This window comes from Akebia trifoliata, chromosome 1, assembly GCF_017979445.1.
Source record: "Akebia trifoliata isolate Shusen 1 chromosome 1, ASM1797944v1, whole genome shotgun sequence".
NCBI classification, from domain to species: domain Eukaryota; kingdom Viridiplantae; phylum Streptophyta; class Magnoliopsida; order Ranunculales; family Lardizabalaceae; genus Akebia; species Akebia trifoliata.
The window spans coordinates 7,156,395-7,172,968 of record NC_141375.1 but is presented as its reverse complement, the minus strand read 5'-3'; the positions used below and the strand labels follow the sequence as shown (position 1 = coordinate 7,172,968).

Below are 16,574 nucleotides of genomic sequence, written 5' to 3'. Positions count from 1 at the left end.
AGTGGGCACATGGTTATTGTAATGGCTGAAGGTGCAGGACAGGAGCTTCTTTCTGAAGCATTCGTTCGATGAGCGAACAGGATGCTTCAGGAAACAAGCTACTCCAAGATGTCGGCCTTTGGATGTCTCAGAAGATCCGAGTATGTATTCTGGATCCCATTCATTTCCCGCTGTGGTTGCATGGTTTTTATCTTTTTCCATGTTGGTGCATGTGCAGTTGTGTTCATTGTACTTTTAGGACCTAAGTCTTGAAAACTTTTATGCATCCATTAGTGAAGTAAACCGTTGTTCACTACATTTTATCTCATATTCTTTAAGGTTTTCATTTCTCGTTCTATTTTAACATCAAAGAAATTATCATCGGAACTCTGGATTGCCAAATGATTCCCTTCTTTATTGGCGCAATGTAGTAGCACACATAGCCCCCATGTGATCTGGTGTGGCCAGTGATGTGTAGCTGTAATGGGCCACTGGTCCTGTCTATGGGGCAAATATAAATATCGGGGTTGACAATTCATAATTTTTTCCAATTATGAAGATCATCTTTACCAAACACCAGCCAATGTGACTTTGTTAACCACATGAAAAGTTGACCTGAAACCACAGTCTATTTGGACAGTTTGAACCGCCCAACTTCTAGTCAATTCTTCATGAGGTAAGAAATATTAAAAAATGGACTATTTTTTGAGGTAGTATACTTTATGAACAAGTCCCTATATTGTGGGATTGTCCAACATGACGTATCCTTAAGGGCCCCTTGGTAAGTATAAGAAATATAGTCTCTCTCTCCCTTTCTCCCTGTGTGTGCGTGTGCTATTCAAAAAGTCCCAAGTGTATTTACAGTACTGCCAAATGTTTTTGCAATCAACCTTGTCTACCTATGCATCTATCCTTTCATCTATTAGTCAAAAACTAAATAGACTAACCGATGCTATTATGCAACATGCACGTCAACTTGCATTCACTTTAGTGTATACTTCTGCAATTTTGTCAGATACATTTATGTGCTTTATTTTGTTGTTATTGAAGGATTATTTTGCAAGACAACAGAAGATGGCCATTACTCTCAAATATATAGGTTGGCAACCCTAGATTTGCAATTTTCTCCTCTTTTTACTGGATTTGATCAGCAGAAAGTAGGTCAATAACTCTAATCTAACCAAATGATACACTGTGTTGTCTTTGCAGATCCTACATACATGATCCATGCTATTCCTAGCAATGCATCTGGCAATGTCTACTGCACACTTCTTGCTCAAAGTGCTGTTCATGGTGCAATGGCAGGGTACACAGGCTTCACAGTTGGTCCTGTCAATGGAAGACATGCATACATTCCCTTTCCTGTGAGTTTCTCTGGACTAAAATGATTTTCCTATTTTGTACCTCAACCAGTGAACTGCTTTAGCTCCCCAAAGCCATATGACGGAGTGAACATTTAATAATAATAATCCTGGAACTGAGTAACCAACTCGGAACTGCTATGTGCTTCTAATGGTATGGTTCTGGTTGTTAAATTACACCTATATCATATATCTTGCCTCTTATATTATTTTTCCATAGACTTCAAATCAATGCTCCATGTCGGACACTTCATTTTTAACCGTAAAATGGAATGTCTGCGACATGTCCTGGCTGTGTTCTTACCCTACATGGAACTGGATTTAAATGACCCATGTCCACCAATGCCCATTTTAATGGATCTGAGTGATGCTTACAAGCTCGTTGTTGGTAATAAGGGAAATCAAATATCGAGTATGCTTGCTGAACAACTAACTGCCAAGGATTCCACAAGAGATAGTGGAGATCTGAAGCTGTTGTTGTCACAATTATCGGCTGCTCGAGGGCTTGAGTTGACATTGACAGAGATGAGTCCTAGATTTCCACGCAATGGTGAGAACTTAAAGATTTCTGAGGCTTCTAGTCCTATTGGAGTGCAAATACTTTCAAAGAGGATCTCAATTGAGAGAAATGAGTCTGGGTTTGAGTCTTTGGATGGAAGCATTATCAGTGAAATTGAAGGTGAAAGTATGGTTGATCGGTTGAAGCGGCAAGTTGAATATGATCGGAAATCGAAGAGCGCTTTATATAAAGAATTGGAAGAAGAAAGAAATGCTTCCGCAATTGCTGCAAATCAAGCAATGGCTATGATCACAAGGTTGCAAGAGGAGAAAGCCTCGCTTCATATGGAAGCTTTGCAGTACTTAGGAATGATGGAAGAACAAGAAGAATACGATGTAGAAGCACTTCAAAGAGCAAACGACCATCTTGCCGAAAGTGACAAAAAAGTACAAGATTTGGAAGCCGAGCTTGAAATATATAGGAAAAAGTTCCCATTCGAATTAATGGTGGAGCATTTGGTTCCAAGTTGTATTGAAAATAATGCCAAACAACCGCCTAGTAAAGAATCAGAAGTCAGCAATGAACTTGAGAAATCTGATATGATGTATGGGGATGGAAATATAAGCATTTCTAAGGATTCTTTCGAAGATTTTGAAGATGAAAGTTTATATATTTCTGAATGTTTGAAGAAGTTGGAGAAGAAGCTTCATCTATTCTCTAATTACGGGGTGCACGTGGACATGCCTAATGGTGGGTATGAGGAGGCCAAAGAAAACAGTCGAATTGAAGAGGATTCATTTCTATCTGGGGACCGTCAGTTTGTTAGTAAAGAAAATCATCATTTTGATTGTGATGCAAAAGACTCCTTGATCGGTAAGGAGACCGATTTAGTTGCTATAGAACATGAAGTTTTAGATTTGAATGAAAGATTGATGGCACTCGAGGCAGACCGGAATTTTCTTGAGCACACTAATAATACACTTCAAAATGGTGATGATGGAGTACAATTCATCCAGGAGATAGCTTGTCACCTACGAGAATTACGTCATATTGGAATAAGACGGGAGCAAGTTTGTCTTTGAACCTTCATATTCTGTAATTTCAGAGGTAAATCTTATACTGAATAATTTACTAATGTCACTGTATTCGAACAGAAGCTGTTGGGAAATCTAGTATTTGAATAATTTTTCAAATGACACAAAAATCGACCCAATACAACAAGTTTTGACCCTTCAAAATAAAACATAAAGAAAAATGATGTGAATAATACTTAGACTCTTATATGACTTCTAAAATAATTAAAAGACATTTAAAAATAAAATAATTTAATCTAAAATTAATCCCAATAAAATAAAAGTGACAAAAAATAACTTTAGACCCAAACAAGCTACGACCTAAATAATTACAAAATTTCCATTGGAACCTGTTAATGTTGGCTTGATCTACGCCCCACATTATTCTCATTTATGCATTTGATTGGAAATGCATGATCAGAAGTCCATAATCAAATTTCTATTGCTGAACTATTCTAACTATTTCTCCAATATTTTCACAGAAACTGGTTGCGTGTTTTTTTGTTGGTAAACTAGTCATTCACTTTGTAACTTTCAAGCTATTACTTACTATCTAATTGTAAAGTTTTTTGTATTGCTTCTTTCATTATGTCTATATTTCTTATCAGTAGAAATCCTTATATCTTATTGTTTTGTATTTTATCATGTTAAGTTCTCACCATTGGGTTAGAGAGAGAACTATAAGTAGAAAACTCGGACCTAGAAGAACCTCCCTTTTAGTTTTTTGTTTTGTTTTCATTTCAACTTCTTTTCTAATCATTTGTTACACCTTATTTCTCCATCAATTGAACGATTTTGTGCTAGTATTCCCTTAGAGTTGAGAGTTTTGGTGTTAAGTTTTGCTTGCAAGGTTAGGTTTCTTACATACTTCCATGCCATTTTTTTCAATAGATATAACGATTTATTAAAATGGAAGAAAAAACAGATCGAGATGGCCAGTCTAATACAGACACGAAAGGTAAGAATGGTCTTAGCCACGTGCCAAATACCACTTAAGCATCTTTAAAGAAGTTTTTTTTTTTTTATCATTTAGTGCCATGGGATGAAGTAAAATACTAGCTACTTTACATATTTATCTGGAAAATTCAATTCCGATCATTATTTTATTCCAAATTTTGAGAATTTCTTTCACAAGGGACTCAAGGGCCTTCAAGTGTTGTCATATGTTGTATCTAACCTATCACCCATTAAAATATTGCTTTAGTGCACCTCATTTTAGGTGTTTTGCTTGTAAGACTTTTTCACTATTTCATCAGCACTTTACAAGAGATCGGCCTAGGTGGTACCCTTTACAGTTTATGAAACATCCATTTTTATGAGGTACACATTGATTGTTATCAAGCTGACCAACTATCCATTGCGGGTGGAAGGTTGGACCACCGAAGGAATAAATAGTAATTGGGTTTCTTTAAGAAAGAAAATGAGGTTCAGTGTTTGTTTCATTAGGGCCTAATCAATTATTTAGTGTAAAGAATGCCAAGGCTTTTGAGGCTTTTATTTGGAAATGCTGGTCCTACTAAATGTTGAAGTCTTTACTTGCACGAGTTCAGGGGCTGAGCCAGGATTTTACCCATGTGGGGGCAACGTAAGGGTGGAAAAGTTTTTGTGGGGGCAATTAAGAGTGTACAAATTTTTTTGGGGGGCAATAGCAACGTATTTCTTTATCCGCCGCTGCTATCTGTTGCAATAGCTCATTAATCCTTAGTGGATTTGAAAATTCTTATGGGGGCAAGTGCCCCCATTGCCCCCACTCTAAATCCACCCCTGCACGAGTTGGATAAGTTCTAATGGCAGATCGTCTAATCAATAGATAGTATTCATTTGTAATAGGTCTGCGACATGTAAATAAAATTATGGAAGTGGCAATCATCTATTTTTTTTTTCCGATGAGAGCCAACGAGATAAATTTAAAACTATTTCTTTCTCTATTTAGGAATAATAGTGGGGTGGGTGTTTCTAATGGATGAGCCTGTGTTTGCAAGATGGTCTTGGTGGGTTTATTAGAAGAAGGTTAAAATTTATATAAATTTTAACATAATTAATTTCAAGTATATATTATTGACTCAAGAGAGTAAAGTAATGAGCCATCATGTTGACTCGAGATTTAAAATATTGTTTTAAGCAACTAAGATGACCCATTAGTAAACAAAACTCAATATCAATACAGCCAGTGGTCTGGCTGTGTTCTTGCCCTACATGGATTCGGGAAAGGATTCAATCTGATAACTTATCAATACATATGTAAATATGTGTGCCTATGTACTTCCCCATGGATGGCCAACATGGGGTAAGGGTATTTGTGAGCAACACCTGTGGCATCTTTGCTTATATAATTTTCCCTATTCTTCAACTGAGGCTCTGTTTGTCCATTTCAACATTCAAACCTCAAGATGCAGACAAGATTTATGGGTATGTAGAAGAATATGGATATTGGGTAGAAAAATCAAGGCTTTTCTACAAAGATTCAATATGACGGATTGAAGACATGGTTGAAAAAGTTAAAAAATAATTTTCCCTATAGATCGTGAACTTGGCTAGATTAACCAAAATCGTGTTTCTCATCAAAGATTTTGGATTTGCTTACTATTGTGCTACACACATATGATCTTTGAGAGGGTTTTTTTTTTTTCTAATGAGTAAGCTGGACTTGAACCCACGACCTCAAAGTTGCTTTGCAATGTGTCAAACCAAGTGAGCTATCGGTTTAAGCTCATCTTTGAGGGGGGTTCTTTTTATTTATTTATTTTTTATGAGTAAGCTGGACTTGAACCCATGATCTCAAAGTTTCTTTGCAATGTGTCAAACCAACTGAGCTATGGGTTTAAGCCCATCTTTGAGAGGTGTTCTTGTGATATCATTGAGCGTCTGGAGCTTCTAAATATGTGTTTCCTGATTTTGTTCCCTTCACCTTTCTTTTTAATTTTTGTTTAATGATATTGCAACAGATAAACCCCTGCAATGGTTTCTACTGCGACTGGTTCTCCCCTAACAAGGCCTATAAACCCAAGATATGGTCAGAAGCCTGGATTGACTGGTAAAAAATGTCTCTTTTTCTTTTATCAATCACAATATAAGATAGGGTCACGGTCAGGTAACTCGTGAAGAATGACTCATGGAAAAAACATATTATCTCAATCATTTATTAAAATCCTATTGATTTCCTGAAAATATAGCCATGTCCTACGGAAAATATCTCTATCTCTTACATCTAAACATTTTAATTTTCTTTTTTATATCATAATATCTCTATCTCTATACATCTAAACATAGCCATGTTCTATGGAAAATATAGAAAATCCTGTTATCTTCCTGAAATTTCTAGAAGGATCATCATAGTTCTCCAGAAGTTGAGCTGCTTAATCCTGTATGATCATTACCCCTAGAAGTATGACATGAATAAAGATATACAAAGTTCAAATATGCAAAGTTCTTCCATACATTTCACCACAATTGCATGTATCTATTTACATTATTTAGATTATGTGATTCTTATCTCTGAACCATTTTTTTCAGGTGATTTGGGCCAAACATTTAATTCTCTTTCCACTCTTGAGCATAACATGCAGAGTGAAGGACAGTCTTATTTGTTGGAGATCTCTCTTATGCTGATAGGTATGAGTATAATGACGTAGGTATTCGATGGGACTCATGGGGCCGTTTTGCTGAATGAAGTGCTGCATACCAGCCATGGATTTGGTCAGTTGGAAATCACGAAATTGAGAGCATGTGTCATGTCTTTGAGAGTTGGTTCGTTAAGTACGAAGTTGATCTCATTTTTTCCGGCCATGTCCGTGCCTATGAAAGATCGGTATGGCTATTTATTCTCTCTTTATATCTTGATTATGTTTATTCTCCTCATGGACTGACCTATACACCAAAATGATCATCTACACTCTGTTTGATAGACAAAAGTGTGGCCTATAAATAGTCCATACTACAAATCCCAGGGACAACCTACTTTTCATTGAGTTGGTGAACCCAACCCAAAATCATGGGATTTCTATTGAATTGTTTTGTTTAGAAGATTAACCTCCATGCAAAAGGGCTAAAATAGCCCGATTTGTGTTTCAAAAGTATTGCCCATTTGAACTGAAAAGAACACCCCAGAAGGACCCAGGATTTAGCACTAATGATATGAAACACACAAAGAAATTAGGGTTTTAGAAAAACATGAGGGTTCTCTTTACCTAATATCTATGTTACAATGACTTGTACACGTGGTCTGGCATCCAACACTTCCAGACACATTGATCCTTACAGGCCCAATATAGTGCACGACCATACACTTAATTGTACATGCTGAGAAAATATTTTCTAAAATACTGTTGTTCATATCAAGTATATAATTCAGAAATAATGTATTTAAATGAGTTGATATACATTAAAATCATGCAAACAGTATACAAATAATAGTTTTTTTTTTTTTTTTTTGATAAGTATAAACTTTTATAAATGAAGAAAAGAAGTGATGGAGGCTGAGGTAGCCCCCAAACAACACAACAAGCGAAACAACAAAAGATCAAAAGAAAAAAAAAAAAACTACACAGGTGTAAGCTAATCACAAATGTTCTCCCAATTAAATACGAAATCTCGGTAGCACACATCCTCAAAAGCTTTGTTCATCTTGGACCACAAGAACAGAAGCCCAATAATCTCTAAAATCACTGTGTGGGACGAGCTCTCCTTGCTATGAAAGAAAATATTTGAATAAATTAAGATTTATTTAAAGAAGGTTGCCGGCTAGTGTCTGACATGTGCATATGACATGGTGTCGACATGGAAAATTTGTAGGAAATTAAATGGGCCATGGTCAGTAAAAAGAAATATTGTTAATTTGCAGTATCGCATCTCCCACATACACTACAATGTATCAAGTGGTGACCTTTATCCCATTCCCAACAAATCAGCTCCCGTGTACATAACTGTTGGTGATGGTGGAAATCAAGAAGGTCTTGCAGGAAAGTAAGTTATACATCACGGCTCAGAAGTTCTCTTATGATTCTTATGTTTTGATGACATTGTGTTTTCTCACTAAGATACTTAACGTGCTCTTCTTTTGTCTTCTATATAATATTATCTATCCCTCTGTCACAACACCCTCACTTTAATTGATTGTTTGGTTTTGTAAGTTTAGGCACAATCGGATTACTGTGCATTAAGGGAAGCCAGTTACGGTCATTCCACATTGGAGATAAAGAACAGAACACATGCATTCTACCATTGGAACTGAAACGATGATGGGAAAAAGGAGGCAACAGACTCCATTGTATTCTTCAATCAATTCTGGTGAGTTGAAGATAGGATCTCTTATTTTATAAATTACTAAAAACATATATCTTCTATCAAAAATAAAAATGTGCCTAGGAATGTGTCGAAATATAAATGCAAGTACAAAAATACTATTTATGATATTCATTTGGCTTATGTATGATATGCAGAGTAAATACTTTCAAAACTCTTGGTGGCTCTTGAAAACAATAAATTTATTGTACATTTGTTTTCAATGTATGCACGCAGGTTGGAAGACATATGCTAAAAGTAATATATATATATATATATATATATATATATTAATAAAAATGTACCTATTGCAGCGGATATTAATATCCGTCATTATATGTATTATATTTTATTTTTTAAAAAGGATCTGTTGCAACGGATATTAATATCCGTCGATATATGTATTATATTTTATTTTTTTTAAAGGATCTATTGCAACGAATATTAATATCCGTCGATATATGTATTATATTTTATTTTTTTAAAATGATCTATTGCTACGGATGTTAATATTCGTCGCTATTTGTCTTAGATCTTATTTTTTAAAAATTACCTATTGCAGCGGATATTAATGTCTGTCGTTATATGTGTTATATTTTTTTGTTTTTTAAAAGTGACATATGGCAGCAGATACTAATTTTCGCTGCTATATATAATATATTATGTTTATTACGAAAAGGACCTGTTGCAGCGAAAATTAATATGCGCCGCTATAGTTATTACCTGCAACATCGGAAGAAATTATCTGCTGCTAAATCTAGCGATGGAGGCAATAACGTCGGATCTTCTATCCGTTGCTCATTCGCCGCTATAGCTTTTACCGACGGAAAAATCATCCTGTAGCGGTGGAAAAATCCGTCGCTGTAGATTAGAAATGTTGTAGTGCCCCTTATAGGGAAAGATTTTCCTAGGCATCGAAAATAATCAACAATAGCAATCGATGCAATTTGAAGCTGATTTTTCCAATCGAACTTGTGGATCCTATAATCCAAATCTAATTGATTTTAATAAGTTTGAATTTAACGACTAGTGAATCAAATTCTCCTAATTAGAGAAAAGAATTGGTAATGATCTCCAATCTTTATCGTTTTTGTTTCATCCCTTGGTAGGGGTGCTATTTACTAATTAAATCATTCTAGTATTTGTGCAAAAAGAAATTAACAAACAAAGGCAAGGTATAACCCTCCAACAAGGGGACGTGGGTTTGAAGAGTAATATTTCTCGTGGTAGACAGGGCAAGAGAAGTTGAGTCGACTTAGGCCATCAACTCTAAATTTGGTGTGCGAACCTATGGAGCCATAATGATATCGTCCAACCGTTGTCCTTCCCTAATCTATTACAATCCAAGTCTTCTTGCATATTTATTAAAAATTAATTACAAACGACCAAATACAATGTATCTATTACATAAATTAAACCTAATTAAAAGAAAATGAAACAAAAACAAAAACAAAAAATTCTTGAAGTTTACTTTTATCTTCCTTAAGATTCCTTCCTTCAAGATTGAAAAATCTACAAAAGAAAATAGAAAGTTATAACTGTGTTAAACAAACAAAAAATAAAGAAAAATAGAGACTACCACTACATCTTACTGTACCATAAAAGCTTCCGAAACTTTTAAGCCATATAGGACAAATCTTAGGGGGGACAACGTTGGGAGACCAAATTTGTCCTATATAATTTAAAAGTTTCAGATTGGGCTGATTTTTATTGAAGATGATCACTATGGTGAGGAAATCATTCTCACAAAACAATCAGCCTAATCTGAAACTTATAACCTCGTAAAAAGTGATTTACAAAGTTGAAGAATTGTGGATCGTCGATTTTTATCATTAATTTGTAAATCACTTTTGATGGGGTTAGAAGTTTAAAATTTCATTGGTTTTTTTTTGTGAGGATGATCTCCTCACCATAGAGATTATCCTCAAAAAAATCAGCCCAATCTAAAAAATTTAAGCCATATAGGACAAATTTTGTCTCCCGACATTATACCCCTATATATATAGGGTCCCGTTCAGTAACAAACATTTTGGCAAAACATTTTTCAAAACATGGGTTAGAGGTTTTGGAATGGGCTGATCTTTGGTGAGGATGATCTCTACGGTGAGGAGATCATCATCACCAAAAATCAGCCAATTCTAAAATTTCTAACCCCATCAAAAATGATTTACAAAAAGTGGACGGTCCACGATTTTTCAACTTGTAAACTGGGGCTAGAAGTTTTGGAATGGGCTGATTTTTGGTGAGGATGATCTCCTCACCGTAGAGATAATCCTCACCAAAAATCAGCCCATTCCAAAACCTCTAACCCATGTTTTGAAAAATGTTTTGCCAAAATGTTTGTTGCTGAACATTTCCCATATATATATATATATATATATATATATATATATATATATATGGTGAGATTTGAGAGCCAGCATGTTTGACCTATGTGGCTTAAAAGTTTCGGATTGAGCTGAGCTTTGTGAGGATGATCTCTATGGTGAGCAGATCATCCTCACCAAAAATTAGTCGAATCTGAAATTTCTAAGTCCATCAAAAGTGGTTTACAAATTTTCGATAAAAAATCAACGGTTCACAATTCTAAATCACTTTTGATGGACTTAGAAGTTTTAGATTTAGCTAACTTTCGGTGAGGATGATCTCCTCACTATAGAGATTACCCTCAACAAAAGTCAGCTTAATCCAAAAAATTTAAGTCGCATAAGACAAACTTGTTGGCCCTGGAACGCCACACATATGGGTGGCGTTCAAAGGCCCTATAGTGAGTCAAACATTTTTTCAATGTATAAGTTAGAAGTTTCTAAATAGGATGATCTCTGTGATGAGGAGATCATCATCACCAAAAATCAACCCATTCCAAAATTTCTAACCCCATCAAAAGTGGTTTACAAAATGAGACGATCAACAATTCTTCAACTTGTAAGTTAAGTTTAGAAGTTTAGAAAATGAGTTGCTTTTTAGTGAAGATGGTCTCTTTATCATAGAGATCGTCCTCACAAAAATCAGCCCATTCTGAAACTCTGAACCCCTATTTTAAAAAATGTTTGGCTCTCTTTAAGGCTTCTGAATGTATGTATGTATGTGTGTATATATATATATATATTTAGGGTGGGGTCTAGAGACCCTAAAGAGAACCAAACATTTTTTCAATGTATGGGTTAGAAGTTTTGGAATGGGCTGATTTTTTGTGAGCATGATCTCTATGATGAGGAGATCATCTTCACCAAAAATCAACCCATTCCGAAATTTCTTACCCCATCAAAGGTGATTTACAAAAATCGGACGGTCCACAATTCTTCAACTTATAAACTAGGGAGAAATTTTGAAATGAGTTGATTTTTGGTGAGGATGATCTCTTCACCTTAGAGATCATCCTCACAAAAAATCAGCTCATTCCGAAACTTCCAATCCTTATTTTGAAAAATGTTTGGCTCTCTTCAAGTCCTCTTAATACCACCCATTTAGATTACGTTGAATCTTTGTTTTAATGGATACCAATATATTTTCAACTAATGACATGACCCCTTTGTCCCTGTTTACACCCTCCCCCACCTCCCTCCCCCTCCTTCAATGTTTTGGGTGATTAGACACGTTTTACATTTTGGTGAATTTTTAGATTATGGTTTTCAAACGGATGACATGTCTCTTTGACCCTTTTTTTTTTTTTTTACCTCTTGTATACACTAACAAAAAGTGACCTAAATACCCTCATTTTCAATTTTTAACCAAAAAGCTTATTTTTTTTTCTTCTTAAAATTAGCCATCTTCGAGTATTTCAACCTCCATAAAAATTTAATTTTAATCTATTTAACTCCATCTAAAATCCATCATTTTAAATATTGTCTTAATCCCTTCTATAAAACCTTTGAATTGTCTAACAAAAATCTCATCATCTTCAAATTCAAAAATCCTATCTTGTTCTTTGGATTTGAAAGTTAAAGTAGATGTTAAGGTTGAAAACTAGGGCAAAAGTTTTCCCCAAAGATTGAAGATGACTAGTTTTGGGAAGAGAACGAATTTGAAAGATTTTTAGTTTCAAATTGAAGAGGATAATGAAGTCATTTATAGTTGTCTATTAGATAAGACTGAGGTTGAGATGGCATGTAGGTATTTTGGTGGATATTTGAGATAGCCTAAGTTTTTGAACCGATGACATGGGACCTTCTCTCATAGATTAATGAGAAATTACATAAATATCATTTTCTTGAATCTCTAATAAAAAAATCTTTGAATTTTCTCCCCCAAACCATTCATCTTCAACCTCTTCAACCTTATCATTAACTATGCTTTGCCCCCTAAAAGAAAATCTTGGCTCCACCCCTGAATGAACTAGTCATCTTGATAAACATATGTGATTTCTTCATATGTAAGAATCATTGGATGTACCAAACATGGATGGGCTGAATATGATCATGTATACTTCACATGATGCGACAATGCGGGCTTCTTATCAATGCGGGCTGAATATGATCATGTATAATCTATGTGCCTTACGATTTTCCATAGCTCATTGACTATCTCATGTCATTGACTATCTCATGATCAATTGTATTAGATAACTTACAAAAATACCATGCATGAAATGATCAATAGTATAAATCTCGAAATCTTAAAAAAAAAAAATATTCCCAATAATGATCTTTGGTAAATAAGAGTGCATTTACATAAAGGACTTTTTCAAAGCATTATTTCTAACAAGTGGAGGCTCCATTTCTTTTTCATAAAAGCTAAAACATTTCAATCATAGAAATAGCATTGAATAAAATTCTTCATCGCGTCAATAGATTGAATGTTTGCCCGTCTTCGCATATCAAGTAGCATTCCTTCGAGCTATCAATGGAGGGGGTTTTTTTTTCTCAACTTTTTAAGGAAACATCCTATTTAATGGCATGACCCATTCTTTGTCCTACTTATCGGATGTAGGACATGGGGAAGACGATTTCATGGAGTGCTTGTCAAAAGAAAGTTAAATGCACTAGTAGAAATCATGGACCATGGAGCAGGAATCGTGTGGCATAACTCATTCCTAAATGGAATAGTTGACATCTTCATGATCCATGGTTTTGCCATGGACTTTTCACTTTTGAGCCTAATTCCTTCGTTTACCTCTTTTTTAGGTCATTTTTTTTTTAATTTTGGGAAAAGGTTTGTATTGTTAAAAATTTTATTTATAGAAGTCAAATTCACACACCATCGATTCTGCCTTAATTCTTAGGCTTCGTATTATCATTTTTTTGGTAATATTTTCCTATTTTTGCTAATTAGTGTTTTCTAGGAATAGAACTCTTTTTCTACATATAGTATTATAACTCTAATATGAAACCATCTTTGATTCAATAAAATTCTTGAGAGTTCTTTGTTTCCTAGTGGACTTCAATTCTTTCTCTTGGATATTGACTTTGATCATATCCTTTCTTTAATTCACATTGCGTCATTATCAATCATTTTTATTTGATTCATCCAAATCAATTTGCAAGCATAGTCACAAAATTATCTGAATTTTTCAAAATTTCGTAAAATTCTCCGAATTAGGGGATGGCCGATCAAATCCACGAATTGGTGTATTAATCAACCATTCCACAATGGATCATGGAATCTTGCTACATTTTCATCGTTCACCTAAAAATAAAATTAGTTTTTTCAACATTCAAACATCAAGAAGAAGATAGGGTTTAGAGAGAGCTTGAAGATGATATGTTTCGATAAGAAACCTAAAAATATATTTTGTATAATCTCCAAAATTTTGTCGATTTTTTAACGAAAATTTCCAAAATTTATCTGAATAATTGAACCCCACCGAATCCGAACTTGTTACTATGCTTGCAAGCCTTGACTTGACTCAACTCAAAGAACATTTGAGTTGAGTCTGAGTTTCCAAGTTTTAAAACTATGGCTCAAAATCTGCACTCAGACCAAGTACTTGACGATTTCATGAATGTGCCAAGTGTCCTAAAGCTCCCAACATTGCCTATTTATTTAAACGACCAAACCTGAAACCACCTTCTTAATTGGGAGATTCCTCAAAATTTTATTTTCTTTTGTACTTTTATATCCTCAGTACCATATGATATCATTTCAACATCTATTTGTGAAAGTCTCTGTTAGAACTAAAAGATCAAATTGTCTTTCTCTGATGGTAACTCAACACCTCACTCACAAACTTAATCTACACTTTGAAGCTCAAAGAAGCACTAGCACCCATTATCCACCACACATCACCTTGTCAGATTCCGGTCAAAATCCGGCCCAAATCATAGGAACCCATTTGTCGAAATGCACTAATTTGTCTGATTTGAATCAAATTTATGCCCACATTATCAAAACTTGCATTCTTGAATTGCGCCCTTCTGCATTTCATTGGAACAATATTATTAGATCCTATGTAAGTTTTAATTTTCCATGCATGGCACTTCATGTTTTTGTCTCTATGTGGCAAGCCGGTGTCTTACCAGATTCTTACACAATTCCGATGGTCTTGAAGGCTGTGTGTCAGAGTTTTGCAATTGAATTTGGGCGCCAACTTCATTCGATTGCTATAATACAAGGACTCGAATCGAATGAGTTTTGCGAGAGTGGGCTCATTAATTTGTATAACAAGGCCGGTGAATTCGATAATGCCCGTAAGGTGTTCGATCAAAATCTTGATAAGAATTTGGGTTCTTGGAATGCCATCATAGGAGGTCTTGTCCATGGAGGACACGCCAAAGAGGCGATAGCTATGTTCTTAGAGCTAATGAAATGTGGATTCCAACCGGATGACGTGACCATGGTTAGCGTAACTTCTGCATGTGGAAGCTATGGGGACTTGAACTTAGCTCTTCAGTTGCATAAGTGTGTTTTCCAAGCTAAAACATTAGAAAAATCGGATATTTTAATGTCAAATTCTCTTATAGACATGTATGGTAAGTGTGGTCGAATGGATCTTGCATGTAAGGTCTTCTCCAGGATGATGCAACGCAATGTGTCAACCTGGACATCTTTGATCGTGGGTTATGCAACACATGGACATGTGAAGGATGCACTTGAATGTTTTCGATGTATGAGGGAAGCAAGGGTGAGGCCTAACCATGTGACGTTCATTGGTGTCTTGAGCGCATGTGTGCACGGTGGAATGGTGGGAGAGGGGAGATATTACTTTGATATGATGAAGGGAAGTTATGGGATAGCACCGATGATGCAACATTATGGAGTGATGGTAGATCTACTTGGGCGTGCGGGATTGCTCAAGGAGGCCAGGAAGATGGTTGAGACTATGCCAATGAATGCTAATGTGGTAATTTGGGGTACTTTAATGGGTGCTTGTGAGAAACATGGGAGTGTGGAGATGGGGAAGTGGGTAGCTAGGCATTTAGAGGAGCTAGAGCCTTGGAATGATGGGGTTTATGTTGTGTTATCAAATATCTACGCTGGGGCTGGTATGTGGGAAGAGGTTGAGAGGGTAAGGGAGTTGATGAAGAAGAGAAGGATTGCCAAGACTCCTGGCTATAGCTTGGCATCATTTTCAGTTTGACACACAACTTTAATTTTTTTTGCTTTTTTTCACTAGCACCATTATATGGAATACATCATTATTTTTTATCATACCCATTCATATGGGATCATCAATTTGATGTCTTTAAATGGTGAGTTTCTTCACCCGTGTTCTTCATTAATGTTTCCTTGACATTAATTAAAACTCCAATATATCACCACGTTGTGATGGCTTTCACTCTGGTACCTTTCTTTTTGGAGATCCAATTATAACATTTTTCTTAGGGTCCCTACCAATAAAGTCCTTGGTGTCCACTTTGCCATGGCTTTCTGATACCCTTCTTTTTGGCCCACAAGTTGTTTCTTTCAAGATTTGAACTTGACACATGGAGTGGATCTGATATCAAATGATATGAACCCAAAATATACACAAAAATACCTAGGTGTTAGTGGTGTGGAAATTAAGTCCATGTCTCTTTGGGCCATAACAATTTCTCAGAACCCTACTGTTTCGCCTTTATCCTGCTTTCTCTCCCTTCTCTCACCTCTATCCTCTTCTCCCTCCCGAGGTCTTTATTCATTTTCCTCTCTTAAGAGATGATCACATCCAATCCTCAATAATATGTTCTTACATCTCAAAGAGGCCAAACCCTAAATCTAACATTCTACTCCTTCTTGGCTCTTTTAAATCCATCAAAAACCCCTCTCCACTTAAATTTTCTATTAAATTCCCATTTTCTTCAAACAAGCCAAATACTAAGGTACCAACTAGTTGCAGACCATTAGTCATTGGTTGCACACCAAACTTAAAAGGTTCCCTTTTTTAGTTTTTTATAATCTCTATTAACCTACAGGTGACACTTCAATATGTGGTTTGGAAGAAAAAATAAATGTGCAAAAATTACA

At 35.4% G+C, this 16,574-nt stretch overlaps 2 protein-coding genes across 6 annotated transcripts; both read left to right on the top strand.

The window, feature by feature from the left end:
• Position 1: 1 nt before the first annotated feature.
• LOC147410586 (myosin-binding protein 1-like) lies at positions 2–8,400 on the top strand. 5 transcript variants are annotated; one of them, XM_086437171.1, is made up of 8 exons: positions 2–140; positions 1,030–1,078; positions 1,189–1,343; positions 1,737–2,946; positions 3,804–3,870; positions 5,858–5,946; positions 6,426–6,720; positions 7,753–8,400. In XM_086437171.1, the coding sequence occupies exons 1-4, from the start codon at positions 69–71 to the stop codon at positions 2,919–2,921; spliced, it is 1,461 nt and encodes a 486-aa protein (XP_086293297.1). In that variant the 5' UTR covers positions 2–68; the 3' UTR covers positions 2,922–2,946; positions 3,804–3,870; positions 5,858–5,946; positions 6,426–6,720; positions 7,753–8,400. The 5 variants fall into 5 exon arrangements, with proteins under 5 accessions (XP_086293297.1, XP_086293289.1, XP_086293280.1 ...); XM_086437163.1 differs by lacking the exon at positions 3,804–3,870 and having other exon boundaries at positions 7,753–7,874; positions 8,047–8,399; XM_086437154.1 differs by lacking the exon at positions 3,804–3,870 and having other exon boundaries at positions 7,753–8,399.
• Positions 8,401–14,102: 5,702 nt separating this feature from the next.
• Positions 14,103–16,115, top strand: LOC147410585 (Tetratricopeptide repeat (TPR)-like superfamily protein). Its single transcript, XM_086437143.1, has one exon. The coding sequence runs from the start codon at positions 14,263–14,265 to the stop codon at positions 15,706–15,708; it is 1,446 nt and encodes a 481-aa protein (XP_086293269.1). The 5' UTR covers positions 14,103–14,262; the 3' UTR covers positions 15,709–16,115.
• The last annotated feature ends 459 nt before the right edge of the window (positions 16,116–16,574 follow it).

Excerpts from the sequence above, each read along its gene's own strand:
- LOC147410586 (XM_086437179.1), top strand. The coding sequence starts at position 69 with ATGAGCGAACAGGATGCTTCAGGAAACAAGCTACTCCAAGATGTCGGC. Across the intron at positions 1,079-1,188 it reads CATTACTCTCAAATATATAG|ATCCTACATACATGATCCAT; the intron begins GTTGGCAACCCT and ends TTGTCTTTGCAG. Across the intron at positions 1,344-1,736 it reads ATGCATACATTCCCTTTCCT|GGAAATCAAATATCGAGTAT; the intron begins GTGAGTTTCTCT and ends GTTGGTAATAAG.
- LOC147410585 (XM_086437143.1), top strand. The coding sequence starts at position 14,263 with ATGATATCATTTCAACATCTATTTGTGAAAGTCTCTGTTAGAACTAAA.